Below are 19,021 nucleotides of genomic sequence, written 5' to 3' on the forward strand. Positions count from 1 at the left end.
TAAGTCTAATTGACAACTCAATAACTCAACAAGAGACAGAAGTTAAAGTTAAAAGTTAAAACTGTGCTATTGATTTAGTTTTTAAGTATGCCTCCAGCATTCCTCCGGGTCATATAAACAAAACAAGTGATTGTTCAGTCCAAATTTGTAATAACACTTCTGTCATTACTATATGCAACATTGATATAAAATATTCCAGTAGCGCTACAACTTCTAGGCCTTGGCCTCAGATTTCTGTATCTGTGACTAAGAGGCCTCATTGGCCTTCTGTGCCAAATTTGATAAAATAATAAAAGATAGTTTTATATAATAAATGATTTCTCTCCTTTTGCTTGTATTTATATATATATTTATTTTATAATAGTATACTGAATTTATGTTATTGTAATGAAAAATCAATAAAATGAAGTGGAAATGGGCGGGGCACATAGTAGAGGAACAGAAAAGTGAAGAAAGGAGGACCCAAGGTCAACAACAATATAATAGAAAGCTCTATAATTACTCATAACATAAATCATACTATATATATATAAATATGTATTATTATGTGACCAATTTAGGTAGAGCCATACAGGATAGTTGAAATTTGATAATCTACCTACAGTGGCATTTGAATTCAGGTTAACTTTTTAAACTGAAATTAATAGTGCTCAAACTTTATTTAAGGATATTTGATAACTCATGAATTATATTTATTATTTTTGACACAAGAGTAACAAGCTGTACATTAAAGTAATAAGCAATAGATAATATACTATATAAATACAGGTCAAACTTATAATTTCCATTTAATGTTGATAAAAACATATAATACATATCTTTATGTTAGATATATAGTTTATTATAGACTGGCAAGAATTGTAATAGCAAATGTATGTTAATTGTTTACTTTACTGATGTTTTAAGATAAAAAATTAGGCCCACATACAGCATCTGGCACCTACAGCATTGAATGGACCTTGCATTGGCCTTTATTTATGCTAATCTGAGTTATACATATAAAAGTACTTCTTTCTGAATAAAATGAATACTAGTTTGTTTCTGAGATTAAATTTAATTAATAAACATTAAATAATGCACATGCAATTTTTTTTATTGATTAAAATAAGCAACTTAAATTAATTGAAAAAGTTTGAGCCCTGTTTTAGTGTGCTTAAAATGCTGGCAGCATATCCTCACAGCATTGTGATACTAATTATAATATTAATATAGATTAGTCATACAATATTTTATCAGCAAAGGACACTTATAAAAATGATATACATTGTAAATTAATATGTATACATATGCATACTCACATATTACAGTTTATATTTCTTTAGGGTTCATTAATGTCAATAAATCAATATATAAATATATCTCCAGGATTACCTCAACAATTCCAGATTTGTCTAATTGTGTGTTGTTGTAGTATTCTATATGAACTACAATAAAGAAATGGACTCATTATCCTATAATTTATGTAGGTCAGATATTCCCAATCCGGGGATAAAATTTAGGGATAGGCCAGTAGAAAGAAATCTATAACAATGTTTTGAGTTTATAAAACTATATTTATCTACTGAAAGTTGGAAAATGTAGGTTATCTTTGCTTCCCACAATTATGTTTTTGAGAAAGTTGTGTGAAAAGAATTTATTGCAGTTAATTTATTAACTAACTTCTGTTACTATAGACAAAGTAACAACAACAAAAAGTCAACCCTGGTGACATTTATAGTCTGTAAGGATACAACAAAAACATATTTTGACACAAAGACCTAGTAAGGTCACTACCAACCTTGTATTATGTATCTTACAAGGCTAACTCCGAACTTGACCCTATATAAATAAACTTCATTAATGGGGCATGGAGAACTCATTTCTGTGTGTTTCATGAATAAATCTTGCTATACATAATCAGTAATCTAATCTCTTTTCACCAGTGACAAATGGTCCTATGGTTATATGAATTACTGAAGTCAGAAATGTAGTAGAAAATGCTAATTTATAGATTATTTATATAAGTTTATAATGTCTTCTCAACCTCAGGAATTAAATTTACACAGGTATGTATATATTGTGTTAATGAATGAATGGAAAACTTTATAAGTAGTAAGCAGTACCAGTTTCAAAGATTGTTATTTAACACTTGCAAAGCTAGAATACATATTTTTAGTTTTCTGAATCAGTCATAGGCAAGTGACAGTTATATTCTTACTTCTGTTAATGGAAAAAGCAAGTCTGTGTGAGACTGATGCCTGCTAAAGGTAAAAGTACCTGTGTTACAGGTCATCAGGCCTTCACTACTTCGGATTGACAGAAGATACAATACAATATATAGTATATAGAGGAAACCAGATAAATAGAATATAACATTGTATGCCAATATACCATTTATTTTTTATTCTTAGACTCTTATGCCATTCAACTAGTATAGTCATGAAGAGAAGACTTATTTATGTGAATAAATAAGTCCTTTTTACCATCCAAAACTATGGACATAAACACATAATAACTGGACATACGAGGTTATCATTCTACAACAACTTCTTTTTTGGTATAGGTTAAAGGGTGCCCAAAGGGTCAACTTTTTGTTAGACTTTTCTAACATTCTTAATGTTTTTGGAAAAAAGTTAACAACTATACGACTATTACTACAACTATAATACTATTTTTTTAATTACATAATTATAATGTAGACTAGATTGTTCATTTCACTTTTGGTAGGACTTATATGTATCAAGTGACCTAGCAGTGACCACACCAACATGACCAAAAGGAGGCTTAAGTCAAGGACACTACCTACCCATACAAATTATTGATGTATATATTTGCAAATCATTATAATTGAGTGTTTGAGCAGCAGAACTAACCATTCATACACATGATAAAACATAACAGGATACCTTATTTATTAGGTGATCTGTTGTTAGAATGCAAGCAATGTATGTACTAGATTTGCACTCATTTAATAACAAGACTAATTTAGGGCAACATGTGTTAAGTTCTATCAAAGATCAGGACATCTTCAAATTGGCCTAAATTACTAAATTACCAACAAATTGTAAAGGTTCAGAAGTAGAATTTAATTTATGATCCGTAACATACGTACATACATCTACTTTTCCTAAGGGTAATAAAAATCGATTGTTAGATCGGAAAAAGATTTTCGTAATCTTTTTCACATTTACGCAATGGAAATCGAGCGAATAAACTTTCTACTCCTTTATGTACTTGCAACTTACCCTAAGCAATGCATTATTTATACTACATGATGTCACCAATCAAGGATGTCTCATGTCTACGTAGTACTGTGTGTATTATAATTATTGTATCTATTTGGTACACGCCTTAAATGGAACTATAAATCTAAAAGTCGATTTATGTCGATGAATTGGTAGTAAGCGATGTTAGAAACGCGATACTTTTCGTTGGAGACCGTTTTTAAAGAAATTTTACGCGAAATTGCAACTGACGTTTCAACAAAGCAGGCGCTGTCATGTTTTATTTCGGTTTTCTCCTTATCTTAAAATGAAATTATGAATACGGGAATTCGGTTATCTTATAATTCGTACCTGATACAATGAAGGTCATAAGCAAATATTTTGTAATGTAAAGATGAGGAATGCTGCAGGCACGGCCTTTTTAGTTGACCTTTCCAACACTTTTTACTTTATACTACGATAGCACAATCACTTTTAACTTTCCATATATGTTTTTTAAGATACACTTAATTTAATAACACTGATATAACACAAACGTTTTCGTTTGGAGAATTATTATCTCACCGTTTCGGATCAGAAAAAATTATCGGTAGGTAAGCGCGCATGCCCAACAAAAATTTACATCACGTGACCTGTCATGGCGTCATCCATAAAAGATAGCCACAGATTACAATAGTGACTCAACCTTAAAATCAATGTCGCAGATTATGTAGCTGGAAACTGTCATTTTATGAGTATGTTTTAAATGTAACATATAATTATTATAGAATTTAGTTTATGTAGCTTAAAATGAAATGAAAAAGAAAATTATTTAATTATTATTAATCTCTTCACAGTCAATATTACTAAATAGAGTTTTGTGCCACCTAGCATTACAAAGCGGCAGTTATACAGCTTCAGCAGCATAACAAATATGTACCTAGATAATTTTTACTTGTAGGTACATTAAAGTTTAAACTATGTATAATGAAATTGAATTAAATTATATGGAAGAAAATACTTCTACTAAGACTACAAAACATAGCTAAATAATACAATTATTCAATATTACAAAAGCCGTAGTAAAATTAAAAAAAAAAAACTAGCGGTTTATGTAATTACAACAACGACGCTTAAATGTGTATTTGATAAACAGAATGTTTCCGTTTAATATATTGTTTCTATGTATGTTTGTCGTTTAATTTATCAATATTAACTAAAAGTTTGTGTGTGTTATGTGTTCAAACGAAAATGTTACCCTCTACATTTTACTGAATTTAGGACAAAACGAGATAAGACGAGATGGGCGCGTGTTAGTGCCCTCCCTCACCGGGACGCCATGGCGACGTGGCCAACGACGTTACTATGGCTACGTTTGGCGTCTCTGCATCGCCAGACTGAGTCTCCAAAACGCGTCGCCAATGCATTCAGTTCTGTCTCGACTCAAAAATCGAAATCTAAAATAAATTGTAGTAAAATTATCAGTAAAATTATTAGTATTATTTTATTTAATCATTTTAAATTCATTTTTTACGTAAAATATTGATAATTAGGAGAGCAGGAGCCTTACTAACAATTTCTTTCAGGATAACTAAGTAAAAAACTATGAAAAAGTAAAAAAGTGCTAATATGTGTTAATTCGGCAACTGGTTGACGGCTGAGTGAGTGACGGAACATACAAACACGTGCAAACAACTGGCGACTTCGCCAGGTAGCCAGCGTCGCCAGTCGCCGCCTGCGAAGCGGTCTACTCTGGCTACGCTTCCAAATTAGCGTCGTCGCCAGTCGGTCGCCAAGTGAGTGAGATGCCATACATGTGAATACTAATTTTTTGGATACGTAGGGCACCTAATGTAATTAGTTAAAACTTAAAATCAAAGATTTATACAAAAAAAATCGTAATTTCTTGGCCCTCACGCTAAGAGAAGTTTATTTGGTTTCGCCTAGCGTCCTTCGTTGCGGACTTTGTACATTTCATTAATATTATCTCATGTCTCGCAAGAAATTTTTATTAGGTTCTTATTGCAACGCCATTAAATTTTATTGTTTTATAACTTCAAATACTTTTGTTTAATCTGTCACTTTGACTTCGACATTTGACCTTATCATGAAATATCCATTTTAATAATTTTTGGCATATTTTGTTACATTCTTAAAATGTGTATACCTATTATATTATTTATCAAAAAGCTTTGTATTGCTAATAAACAGATATAAATTAAAACCATTACTATTTTTCACAAAATTTGTAGGCCATGCCAAAAAATACGCATTCAGCGACCGCGCTAAATATTTAAATCATTGTGGAAGAGAAGCACTTTGTTGACAAAACGAAGCTATTCGCGCCATTGGACTGCATTTTTTTTTGAGTTTATGGCCTGGTATAGATCTGGCTAGACCTTTAGGCCTATTGGACTGCATATCGCTCGGCGCAGTGTTGCAAATTCAGTATATTTGATTTATTTTTAAGCAAAAAACATGGAATAATTTTTTCAATATTTATATAATTAACATATTTTTAAATATTTTTTAGTTATATTAGGCTGGCGTTAGAAATAAAAGACAAAAATATCATCGATAGCTGTCTCTACTAGTTCTTAGTCTAGATTTTGATTAATATTACACAGATTAGAGAAAATATTGTGAAATTACAAATAGATACTCTCAAAGTGAAACACTAGAGATGGTTAGTAATATATGTATTTAAGTTTTTTCAAATAGATCTTGAAAATAAAATTATTTTTTTCTATGTCGGCAACCACATTCTAAATTTTGTTTATTACATTCGCAAATCAACTCAAGCTTTTTAAGACACGACTCAGACTTCTGCACTCTTTTACACGGTTTTATTTCAATCATTTGCCGTTCATAATTGCAATCAGGTATTCTGTCACTAGAAATTTGGTATCTATTGTTTTCTTCTATTGGTTTGAGTGCTTCTTTTTTAGGATTACGATAATTTTTTTTCACTTGATTTACATTCTGCGATCCTTTTGGTCGTCTTGAGTATGTACTTCTACCGAATACTTCACAGTTCACATTTTCATTAGGCGTAGACTCAACCCGAATCCCCGCTTCAAATTCCGACATATAGCTTTGTGTTTCTTCATCTTGATCTAAACTTGAGTACCTGTCTACGGTATTACTAGACTGGGGTAGTGTTTTGTTTCTGTTTTCATCAGCGCGTGTTGTTGATATTAAAGATCGATTGTCATTTGTTTTATTCTCATTTGTGTACACTGGTGGCGTTGTGAATACAGCATTTGAATGTGATTTACGTTCTGCTTCATTGTTTCTAAGCTTCTCAATAAATAGATCTATTTGAAATGCGTCAACACTTTCGTCTATTTTCTTAAGGAATTTTTTGATTTCCTCCTTCATTTTTTGTTCTATTTCGTTGGTGTGGCCAGATTTTTCCAAGTCACTTAATCGCCTGGCTAGCGGTGCTTTAATTTGAGACTTAAACTCTTCATTTTCTTCACGAATGGGTAGTTCATTTAAAAACTTCTTTACTTCGGACTTCATGCGTATTTCTTCAACTTCGTCTGCGATAATTTTATCTCCTGGATCGGGAACTTTTGATAATTCACAAATAAGTTTATTACTCTCGAACACAGACTCATTGTTTCCAGCCATACATTTCTTGACATCCTCAGTGATCATTATCTTGTATGTTTGTTTTCCATCTATATCATCCTTATAATAGTGAAAAAGCATAAAATTATCAACTATATCATTCACTATTTCCGATTTTGAGTCTTGGCTATTTGAAGTCTCCAAAACATTATTCACAACATTTTTGAGATCATGTTTATATTTATAGCGTGAATTCTCTTCAACAATTAATGGTTTTATGGCATTAATTGCGTCTATCAATTCTTTCTTTTTACTCTCTTTGTTTTCAACAATATCACAGCACGATGGAAGTGTTGCTAATATACTGTCTAGTTCTTCATCAAGTGCGTTGTTATAATTATGATGGTCATTAAATAATTCTGGATTCATGTTAAGTTGGCTAATTTTCATAATAATTTTGATTACAATATTATCTTTAAACGCTTTTGCATTATCTATTTCTGTCTGAGTTCTGGCGGGAATGGATAAATCTCTGCACCAATCTTCAACAATGTCAATAATTTTATCGGCTGCTTTCTTTGTATCTGGTGGACGTACTTGACAACAATTAGGCAATGGAGTTTGAGTTTGACCTTCATGATGAGGAATAAATGTTCGAGAGTTAACTTTCTCGATAAGCTTCGTAATGTTTACTTGAGAGACACACTTCCTAATGGCAAATGTCGATTTTAATTTTCCTCTCAATTCGCTGGCATATTGGTCGATGTAAGCCTCCTTTCCAGGGAGCAATGGTAACTTTCGCAGCCACTTTAATATTTCCTTTTGCATTTTCTCGTCTGGGCTTGCTTCACTATTCTCTATTTGATGCAATCTTTTCGCTAACATAGAAATTATCTTATGTCGTTGGAGTGCTTCTGTCGCATTCTTGGCTTGTGTTAACGGCATTTTATCGAACCATATTTCTATTTCACATCGAGTCTTTATTTCTTCTACTTCTTCAGATACGGAGTCATCACTGGGGACTGGAACTTGAAACAAGGCGCTGTATAATTCAACAAACATTTGTTCTTTGGCCATGGACATTGGGTTTCGTTTTAAGGCACTCTGGTGGTATTTATCGATTTGTTCACGAATTTGTTTTTCATATTTTAATTTATTGTTATTGCTATAATCAAAGTTGTCAAGAATAAACATTGTTGCCAAAAGATCTTTATATATCTCAAATTCAGGATCTTCGGATTGTGTCTTCGTCACTGGATTGGAGAGAGACATCGCTATTTTATTTTCAAGCCGTTGTTTGTATTGACTGCCTGATAGCTTTTGATTCAATAGTTTCTTGTTATCCATAATAATTTGTAATAATTTATTTTTCAACAAGCTCTTTTTGTTTAATAGATTCTCGTTTGGCGGTAAAGTATCTATCAAGCTATCTATTTCATGTCCTAAAGCATCTCTATACGATTCATCATTATGCATAGAACTATTATTTATATCTCCTAGTTTCTGATATAGCTTTGTGGTTATAGTATCTTTGATGATATTAACATCTTCCACTTCGCCGTCAATTGGTAAATCTCTGCACCACTTTTCAATCGATTCAACAATAACTCTTGCCGGATCTGGTTTCTTTTCTTTACTTTTACCGTGACTACAACATGGTACGGGTGCCTTACAAACTATATTTGCTTGCTTTAGCATCTCTCTCTCATTCTTATTTGTTCTTTCAACTCTATTCAGTAATTGTTGAATCACCAAGGGCATTTTAATATCCTTTCGAGAGTCTAAAGAGAAATTTATCAACCATCTCTCCAAATAGTTTGAGAAATTTGTTTTTGCAGTTGCATTATTAGGCTCGTGTTTTAGTAAATTACTGTACTCTTGCAATGTATGTATTAATTCAATTATTTTTCTGTTTCTAGTCGCGGAATCTTCCTCATCTATTACAGGTAATAACGGCAGATTATGTAACCAGTCAGACACTTCTCTAGCATATTTTAATTCAGCGCTAAAGCGGCGTTCTTGATCAGGAATTAAGGAATCATTTCCTAGTCTTTTATAAACTTCTGTAGTATCAAATGCGGCTGGATCTTCAACTATCAAATTATTCACTTCTTCTAATAATCGGAATGAACACACTTCTAAAACGAGTTCATTTTCTGTTAATGTTTCATAATTGTCACGTATAAATGATTCTATATAATCACCCAAATTTGTAGCGTTGATCGCAGAATTTACTTGTTCTGATTCTGCAAAGTTACAGCAAGAACGTGCCTGTGTAGTATTCTTAATTTTATATAGTATATCCTCTACAATAACATCATAATTATCTTTGTAATCTGGCAAAATAGAAATCGGCAGTTCACTTACAAAGTTGTTAACTAAATTTTCTATAGTATCTTCTATTTGACTTTCATCTACCAGATAAATATTTTTAGCAAGTTCAGTTACAAGTTCATTGCGCCTTTTATTTGTAAAAGAGTCGCTTAAGGGAACATCTTGGATGCTGTCTGTTATAAGTATAATATAGAACAATTCTTTATCCAATTTCTTAAATGTTGGCGTCTGCAAATTCCTTTCTAAACTATCATAAACTTCTTTTCTCGAGGGAATACATAAATTTGGGAGTTCCGACTTAAGTAAGGTCGCGAAAATACCTCTGGTATCAGAGCTGTCTTCTTCATCATTGTATTCAATGTACTTTAATATAAGATTTTTCATAGCTCTTTCGGGTTCGATTTTTGAGCCACAACATATAACTATCTTACCCTTTTTCGGTTCATTCAGATATACTTTCGGTATATCATTTATATCATTAACTAAATCTTCAATGTACGATTTTGCTTCATGTGGTCTTTCAAAGAAATCAAATCTGTTTAACCATTTACGAATTATAAACGCCTTGAACTTATCTCTCTCACTTTCATCGCCTACATCATCAAGTCTAATTTCGTCATAAATTTCTGTAGCTAAATATTTAATATTTTCTTCTCTCTTTTCGTCAGATTTAAACTCCTTGGGTAAGGTATCCAGCCACATGTTAATAGCCTCAACTATTTTATTGACGTAAGTTATTTCATAGGAACTAAGTTTCGGAACTTCATTAAAGTTAACGATAGATTTGCCTTGATTTGTAGGATTACTCATCTCTTGTTCAGACGCAAAAATAGTAAGAGTTTCTGAAAAAGCGGTTGACCCAAAACTGTTAGCAGTCATTGTTCCATGTTCATTGTAATCTAAGTTTTCTTGAATACCCTTTACATTCTCCACTATAGTGTTAACCAAGTCAAAAATGTCTCCTAACCTTAATTTTGTTAGTGTATTTATAGCTGAGAACAGTTCTTCTTTAATAAGTTTATTATTAGTTTTCTCGTAAAGGTTTTCCAATAAAATACTTATTATTTCATTAAAAGTGTTATTATCTACATTTAAATCTAAAGCTTTGAGAGATTCATCAACAACATTTTGAATTTTCCTTTTATCAACATATGAAAACGTTTGTGTAAAGTCTGCATCCATACAAACCAGTCTATTAAACAGATCATTTGCTATCTCATATTTATGGCGTGGCTCTAATATAGCTGTACTTAAGGGCATCTGACAGAGTACCATTGATATCTTCTTTTTTAATCCCATTTTATCTTTCCTAGTTTTACCAACTAAATATTCATTCAAATCATCCCACAGAATGTTAACAACGAATGTTTTATCTACATTATTATTAATGAAATTGTAGTTCTTGTTATCCATTAAAAATCTCATCCATTCCTTGACTTTTTGACTGAACAATGTCTTCTTATCGTTAGACAAATTTTCACATGCATTAAAGCTTGTTGATACTTGTACATTCATTACGTTTTTAGTTTTATTATTTAAAAATATTTCAGGACCAATGACCTCATTATAATATTCAATTACTGTATTCGTTGCATTATTTTGTTTATTTAGTAAATCATTTATTAAAGTACAAGTTGCAACTTCTTTTACTTCGGGCTTTTCAATTTTAATTTCTTTTACAGAATTGTCTTCAAGTTGTTCTTCACTTATTTTGTTTTCAGCTAATTCATCAGTGGTTTCAACAGCCTTGTCCTTTTTCTCATTACTATGATCATTGTTGAGGTTGTAAACGCGATCTAAAATATTTTCTTTAAGTCTGTCATTTAGTAATTTATCTTTTCCTAACCTTGGCAATGCGTTAAGAAAACTGTTAACTATATTTTCGAGTTTAAATTGATAGTCTTCGTCATTTATATTTTTAAACAAATCATTTATGTGTTCTACTAGTAGATTTAGTAAATTTTGTTTTTTAAATTCGAATATTTGATTCGGGTATACGGGTATTTCTTTCGACCATTCGATGACAGTACTCCGAAGTAATTTGCTATATTCATTCTTGGAAGCGATGTCATTTCTTGCCGGGTTCCTGTATACCTTCGCCGGTCCATCCTAAAACACAAGAAATACTTTACAATTTTATTTTTTGAAGAATTTGATAGTTTTCACCACTAGATGGCAGTTGTTGCATATAAAACGCGGTATTATTTAATTATTTATTCTCACTTCCTTACATTTATACAAAACAAATAACATTCTCCTTACAAGGGGCCATCGTATCTGCTGCACGCAGCGAGTAGAGCCTACGTCTCCTCGCGCGCTGCGGCCCCCACCTAGGGCTATAGGCCCACCCCCATACCGCCCTGTATCAGCAGGGTGCGAAACAAAAGCACCACCCGAAGGGGGCATACGCCCCGAACGGGCCAAAGGTCACCCCTCTCGAGTCTCCTTACAACAAATCACAAACGTAGTCGATAATTAAAACGTGTTGACTTTAAGTTTTTAATTGAATACGATAATATGTCACTGTCCTTTTGAAGTTTACCACTCACGTGTAACAAAATATGAAATGCTAGGCTATGCTTGTTAACAATTAGACTAAGAAAACTAGTGAGCAAAATGTAGCCTTGGACACCAAAACTACTTTTATTTACTGCATTATTATAACTTACTTGTAACTGAAATCGTTCATCGGCGGACATATGATGCTTAGTAAAATGCTGGTTCATTCTTTCCTTTATAAAGGGACACTCGTGTTGGCTGCAGGACTGTAACATTGATTACAAGATGGCGCTGATCCAAAAGCGATGGTGCATTTTCACATTGAAAAATTTTTTTGGTTTCCAGTACAGTATTTTAATTTACAACAATAAAACCTTTTTATAAAATTACTAAATAGGTACGTATAGAAAACTTTATTTAATCATAATCTGTGGAAGTTGAAATTGACAGCTGGCATATGAAAATGCGGTTAATTTGTGATAATAGTTCATAAGAACAAGACCTGGCTCATGGCTGTATGGACTGACTAAAGTCTTTGCTAGATAGCTAGATATTAATTTATGATATAATAGCTAGATATAATAATGGCTTTCCCATTAGGGATAAATTAATATCTGTCTGTCTGAAAGACAATAAGACAATGTCTGTATAATTATTGATTAATAAGTTTAATTGTCGTGTTTGAGTTTGTTTAGTTTAATTTTAAATAATTTGTATAGTAAGAATGATTTTATTGTTAAATTATACATCTAATTAAATTGTCTTGGAGTAGTCTTGCCTGATTGGGCCGAAGGGTTCAAGACGTGCTAATTAAAGATTTAAGTTGGGCCTGGTAGGTGAAACCAGAGCTGGTGCTTACAATGAATAAGTATCGCAATAAAAGATATGCCATCATTAAAGGTAACCTTTTTTATTATTATTTACCCGTCCCCCATACAACGCTGTATTCCTCCCCTATAACGCGGAGATATCTCGATATTTGTGTAGTGAATTTGTCAAGTCCATAATAAGTTTTGTGTGCGGACCTGTTTCAATTGTGTAAATAATTTAAACTAAAGTTATTAAATAGGTTGTCCTACTTTTTAATTGTTCAAAAAACGGTTTTACGAGAATACTTTAGGATTTTCTATAACGCGGTCCGGGTTTACAGGGGATTACTGAATGTACTGCGCAGTAATCACACATGCGCTGTAGCGTCCGCTGAGGGCTTTGCGACGTTGCCGCGTTTATTAGATTATAATAAATACTTACAATGCAAGATTTTATCTTCTCATGTATAGCCTTTAGCCTCTCCAAGTACATAACATCAATATCGTTGCCAAAATCCTTGTTTTTCATATCATTTTGTTTAATAAGTTTAGGCAGACTTGCCGACCCTGAAAAGACAAACTTAACGCTAAAAGAAGCGGCATGTGACATTTTTTACTGAAATCAGTAAAAATAAGTCACCCCGTCGCAACGGACGTAACGCAGCCCTGCGATTCTGTAACTCACTTTTCGAACTCACACGGCGGTTTTCGCTGATAAACAATAAACTACAAGCTCTCACCTTTTCAGAATGCCAAATCATAAAATGAGTGCTTCACGACTGATTTCAGAGCGACCGCCAATGCGAAAACCGCTGTGTGAGTTCAAAAGTGAGTTACAGAATCGCAAGGCAGTACTATATTAAAATTCCTCGGCTTTACGATTTACAATGAGTGCTGCCTTTAATTGCCAACAACTTTTAACTATATTGTTATACATTTGAAAACAAAGAAGAAACAAGAGTTATTGGATACATCCTCTGTTGATTCTTATTTTTTATAAGGCAGGTTTTTTACCTTTTCGTCATTTTCTTTTCATACATTATTTAGCCATTATTCGTTTGGATTAAATTATTGTTTTTTCGATATTTAAGCTGTAGCCAGGCTTGTATATTTGGTTTAGTTTGTTGATTGCTTTCGAAGCTTAATATAAATTGTATAGAATCAAAATCCCCCTAAATAAATGTACCCCCTGAAAATACCCTTGGATCTTGTTGTTTGTCATCTTGTTTCCCCTAAATTTGGGGCGAAACACCCAAGTTGGCATCACTGTCGATCTCTTCGGACCGTTAAAACGCCGCGTTCCGATCTAGCAAATTATCGGATCGTCAAAAACCAGATGCCATGGGTGGCGGGGTCACTTAACACCAAGTGACCCTCCAGCCCGTTTGCCCCTGTCAATAATAAAAAAGCATACCATTAAAAACAGTGGGCGTCGACAATGAATTTCGTTCCATACTGTACAAAGGTCTGTGAACAAAATATTATACCATTAATTTCCAGCTGTAGTGTTCAGCTCAGAGGTCGTACGAGGCTCTCAACCAACCGAACGCGAAACAGATAACATTGTCAAGCTGGCAAGTCGGTTCTCACGGGTCTAGCCTAGTGATCGTCCGGCAACCCATCGGGGCAACATCGGCCAAATGTGGCTATACAAAACATGTTTGGCTATATGGCTGGGACATTACTGCAATATTGCATAGTGTGGCTGCTATTGTTTGCAATGTTGCCGGGCCACAGTGTTGCAGCCATCAATTGCAGCAAAACATGGCCCGTTCAGAAGCGCCATAACAATTACAGGCTATCGAAATGATTGGGTAAATGTTTTAAATACATTGAACCGATTTTTATTCACTACTGGAACTGGGTATCATCGTTGAATAGCTGTTTATATCAGCGCCATCTATTAGAGATTCTGTAAACTAAGACGTGATCTAGAAATATATTTCCCTTTTTCTATAATGGAACACTGTCCATATTATAATTTATTAGTTGGACAGATGGCAATAAAAAATGTTAAGGATTGAAAAACAAAATTTATAAACATTGCATAGTAAGCATCAACAACCTTAGCTATGCTGATGATATGGTGCTGCTGGCTCCGACAGCAGGGGCGATTACAGAAATGCTGCCTGTGTGTGAGGTATACGCTGGTAAGCATGGCCTCATTTACAATGTAAATAAATGTAAATACATGGTCTTTGGGGGAGAAGGTATATGCTCGGGGATGTTTCATAATATTACTCTAAATAGTCTTGGCATCGAGAGAGTGAAGGAATTTAAATATCTTGGGCATATGCTATCTGAAAATCTAAAAGATAATATCGATATAGAACGGGAACGCAGGGCAGTGGCGGCCAGAGGTAATATGTTGGCTCGTAGATTTGCTCGTTGTAGTAAACAAGTGAAAATCACCCTTTTCAAGGCGTTTTGTCAAAACTTTTACACGAGTAGTCTATGGGTCGACTGTACTGTCAGGTTGCTAACTGCCATGCGTGTTCAATAATGCGTTTAGGATGCTCTCGGGACTGCCTCGTTTCTGCAGTGCTTCGGAGATGTTCGCCCAAGCCCGTACAAATGACTTCTGGGCTATTATTAGAATTAAAACAAGATCTCTGTTGAGCCGGGTACGAGGCTGTCGGAACAGCATCTTGAAGACTGTGGCAGATAACCTGTCTTCGCCTATCATAAAGCATTATGTGCGTACACTTGTCGGTTCAGATCGACGAGTGTATGCATAGAATGTTTCATGGGTTGTTATGTTTAGCTTTTTAATAATAATATACTAACACTAGTCAGTAAGTTTATACTAACATATTGATGGATTATTTTATCTGAACAAATAAATAAATAATAATAATAATTAGCTATAACATTTTGCTAATTAATATTGTCTCACAAGATTGTGGAAGTAACTACTACGCCTGGGACTGGTTCTAATAACTTTTATTTTGGTTGTAAAACATTTTATATAAAATAATATAAGAGATAAGTGAATGAGAGAAGAGAAACGTGTTCAGTCGATCCTGAATGTGCTACGCATATATACAGGTGGCTCAAAATCAACATACACCTATCCCTAGGCACACACAGCTCAATTTCTCAATGTGAATGTGTCGCTCTAACCGAAGCAGCCAGAGCCGTGCAGCGGTTAGGAATTATGTAGTAACTTTTGTATTAAGTTCGTTCCTTCTGTTACACGGAACAATAATAGAATCTTTTTTAAAAAAGATTTAATGATTTCAATTACTAGTATATTAACTTAAAATACTAAGGAAGTAGTATAAAACATGAAATAGTATAAAATACGAGCGCGACTGTTCGGATGAGAGTTAGGAAATCGACTAACTGGATGGGAAATGAGAGGTTGTTTATTCATGGGAAGAACTGATGACGAGGATAGAGCTTAGGGTATGTCAGCAATATGGGATGCAATGGGGAGATGTAACAGTTAAACATATGTGCTGACTGCTGATGGCGCTATAAATAAAAAGACAAACATCAAACTGATACTAGAGTGTCATGAAGCACTGGAGGCAATAACAAGCAGGGTTACCCTACAGTGGATAGACCCTTCCTCTTGTCAGCAAAAGTAAGCAAATCTCTTAAAAATAATAGTACATAAACGAATTAATTTTTTTTAGGAATCCTCGAAAATGCGTTTCCTTTTCAAGCACAGACAATGCCCTAACCTGAACCTGGTTTTGTTCGCCAGAGATCAGCTGAACTCCAACATCAACGATACTCGCGAAGCGCGGTTAACCAGCTAATGACAAAGCGACTTCTGAACCGCAACAGAACTAATCTCAAAACAATGATAGAGACAATTACAGGCCATTGTGTCCATAACAAACGCTCTTTTCTTGAAGGACCCTAAGTCCAATTGGTTCGGAAATACTTCAGTTGGCAGTTGGTTCTACATAATGGTGGTGCGCGGCAAAAACTGCCTTAAATATCGCTAAGTTGTGGGACGAACCAACTTATTCTTCGGACACGTATCTCGGCGTGGTGATAAGTCCATAGAAAGCCTTATCATCCAAGGGATGGTGGTAGGCACGGTGCGGAAGTCACCTACGCGTTGGACTGACGAGATCAAGTCTAGTAGGAGGTTCACTTAATGAGTGCAGCGGGATAACCTCTAATAGGCAACGATGGCTAAACGTCGTGAAGCGCATCACATCTGCCCCTTCTAATACTTAGAAGACCCGAACATAACTCTTGCCACTGGTTTCTTTTGAAGTGAAACTTCTTTAGGTGCATTCGAAGAAAAGGGAGCGAGCGATTCAGACCGATTGAGAAAGAGTGAGAAGGGCGAATAACGTTATAGAATTATATTTTTTTAAATTAAATTTCGTTAAGAGAATTTATGAAATATTAGTATTTTGTATTTTATGAAAAATAATTTATTGAAATATCAAAATATGACGAATTGTAAATTAAAATGCTACGTGTTTTTATTATCGAAGATATAAATTTTAATTTATTATTTGTATTAATTTTACACTTTTATTATTTAAATGACAATTATCTTCCTTTTTCCCTCCCCCTCTCGGAAATCTAAAGTTTTAGATTTTAGACACCTTTACTCCGGCCAATTTAGACATTCGAAGGTACATTAAGTCCCAACAAGCTGAAAATCAGGAAAATTGTTCAAAACATAATTATAAATAATATTTAAAAGTTCCCCACCATTCCAGTCTATGGAAATTCTTTTATTCAATGTTAAAGGTCAATAAAATAAATATTTTCCGTTTAATTTGCCACCAATTAAACGGTTTTATAAAGTGATAGTAATTATTATGACTGATAAATCAGTCATTTCCAAAAATTAGGCTTCTATTCCAATTTTAAAATTAAATACCTGTACTTAAAACCTGAAAATAATAGTTTTCTTATATCTTGTAGCTCGCATATTTTGCAAGCGCGTTTCACATTACATGTGGCGACATCTCTGGTCAGAGGTGGATACAGTTATGAACAGCGGTGCCTCGTTTATTATTATTATAGCCTCTTTATTTCCATAGTGAATAATATATTAAGTATATCACATGATTAATTATTACATAAGAATATTATGTGCATGCATTAAAAAAATACAAAATTACTAGGTATTTATAATTCTTAAATTTAAATTCCAATCATAATTAATAATTTTAATGTATATAAATTTAAAATGATAAATAAATTAAAAATATTCAAAATAAAATTCATTTTTATAAATCATTATGAACCCCTTCGCGTTCTGTCTGTTTCTCTTTTGCTTTGGTGATCCAGTTTTCACCAGCTTTTCTTTTTACTCTACCTCTTAATCTTTTATTTGTTGCTCCTTGCCAGGTACTACCCTTGGTGTCCTTGCCCATGCGCGAAATATGACCCGCCCAATTCCCTATTTGTTTTTGAGAATATTCTAAAGCGTCTATTATTTTTGTTTTCCTTATTTCTGTAATTCTTTTCCGTTTATGAACAGCGGTGGTTAAACTTTCCAATATGGACCATCGATTTTTGAGGTTTTTGGGCGTGGAGGGGGGAAGGGAGGAAGGACTAAGTAATGAAAAAGATGATTTAAACTTCTGTGTAATTAATTCAAATTCTTAAACAAACCGCACATTTTCTATTGGTTAGTAGAGATTCTTGTTTTTTTTAGCATGAAAAATCGATGAATAAAAATAATCAATTTTTATATATTTATCGATTATTTCCTAATTTTTGAACTTTAAAGTTTTAGAATAATAACCCCCAACTACTTTCACGCGACAGTTATTTAAAAAAAATATTAATGTACTAATCTAACCTTAACGAACTAGATAATAATTGTTTTTTTTGGACAGCTCCGGCGCTACGGGAAATGAGCCCCTCCACCCTTGCGTACCAAAGCACAGGCATTTTATTCAAGCCTTTCCATGTCCTCCGCGCCTCCGTATTTTCTATATGCACTCTACTCAGAGTACAAAGTAGCGATATTGGGTATCTTATGTATTTATTGAAGTTATACTTCTTTAGACGCGTTATGAAAAATTTATGAGAGTGAAATTTTACGATGCGCGCGCACCGTGACACAAAATTAACAGAATGAAGTTGCTCACGGAAGATGCTACAGCATGGGACATAATTTAAAAACAACATTCGAATAATAATAGAATTTATGTTACACTTAATGTAAGAGAATAATAATAAATATTTATTTATTTAATTTTTCAAATGTAAACTAAACTTTATTGACTCTAGTGACTCCTTTTCCAGTCTTTGATTATTTAATTGTTATTAATTATTTGCATGCAATCAAAAACTATTTTTAATAATGCCAAAGAAGTATAACATCTTACGCGCGTACATAAGTACACGCACCCTTTTTTATATACTGAGACATTTTCGTATTGGTTTAATACTGTAAGCAGAGTGTATGTTTTGTGAACAATAAATTATACTTTTTTCTAAATCGAGACATTAAGTTGAATACACACAATACAAGTTTATATTTTACAGACCTATACTAGAAGCTGCATTGTTCGGTTAGGTCCCAACACCTGGCGTTTCGCATTTTTATTATACATAATAACACACCCAAAGATTTATATATAGTTACATGATTGTAGACTTTTGACATTGACAGTTATCAATAGATAC

At 33.4% G+C, this 19,021-nt stretch overlaps 2 protein-coding genes across 11 annotated transcripts in view; both read right to left on the reverse strand.

The window, feature by feature from the left end:
- The window catches only part of LOC125062170 (CLIP-associating protein), a 37,339-nt gene extending 33,480 nt beyond the window's left edge, over positions 1-3,859 (reverse strand). For 6 of the 10 annotated variants that reach the window (XM_047667864.1, XM_047667866.1, XM_047667868.1 and 3 more), the window contains exon 1: positions 3,555-3,826. The gene's annotated coding sequence lies outside the window, so the exon portion shown is untranslated. Of the gene's footprint in view, positions 1-3,224; positions 3,501-3,554 lie in introns of those variants that run through there. The other 4 variants (XM_047667860.1, XM_047667861.1, XM_047667863.1 and 1 more) reach the window with 4 other exon arrangements.
- A 1,908-nt stretch (positions 3,860-5,767) lies between these two features.
- LOC125062825 lies at positions 5,768-18,997 on the reverse strand. Its single transcript, XM_047669000.1, has 5 exons — positions 18,883-18,997; positions 13,815-13,867; positions 12,843-12,967; positions 11,762-11,857; positions 5,768-11,201 (listed from the first exon to the last, which is right to left on the reverse strand). The coding sequence occupies exons 2-5, from the start codon at positions 13,852-13,854 to the stop codon at positions 5,919-5,921; spliced, it is 5,544 nt and encodes a 1,847-aa protein (XP_047524956.1). The 5' UTR covers positions 13,855-13,867; positions 18,883-18,997; the 3' UTR covers positions 5,768-5,918.
- Between the last annotated feature and the right edge of the window lie 24 nt (positions 18,998-19,021).

The sequence above is a fragment of the Pieris napi genome, chromosome Z (assembly GCF_905475465.1).
Source record: "Pieris napi chromosome Z, ilPieNapi1.2, whole genome shotgun sequence".
Classification (NCBI taxonomy): domain Eukaryota; kingdom Metazoa; phylum Arthropoda; class Insecta; order Lepidoptera; family Pieridae; genus Pieris; species Pieris napi.

Bases quoted from the DNA above. Each gene is read 5' to 3' on its own strand.
- LOC125062825 (XM_047669000.1), bottom strand. From the start codon at position 13,854: ATGGAACGAAATTCATTGTCGACGCCCACTGTTTTTAATG. The intron at 11,858-12,842 runs GTAAGTATTTAT...TCAATGTTACAG, and splicing joins AGAAGATAAAATCTTGCATT to TCCTGCAGCCAACACGAGTG. The intron at 11,202-11,761 runs GTAAGTTATAAT...CTTGTGTTTTAG, and splicing joins ATGAACGATTTCAGTTACAA to GATGGACCGGCGAAGGTATA.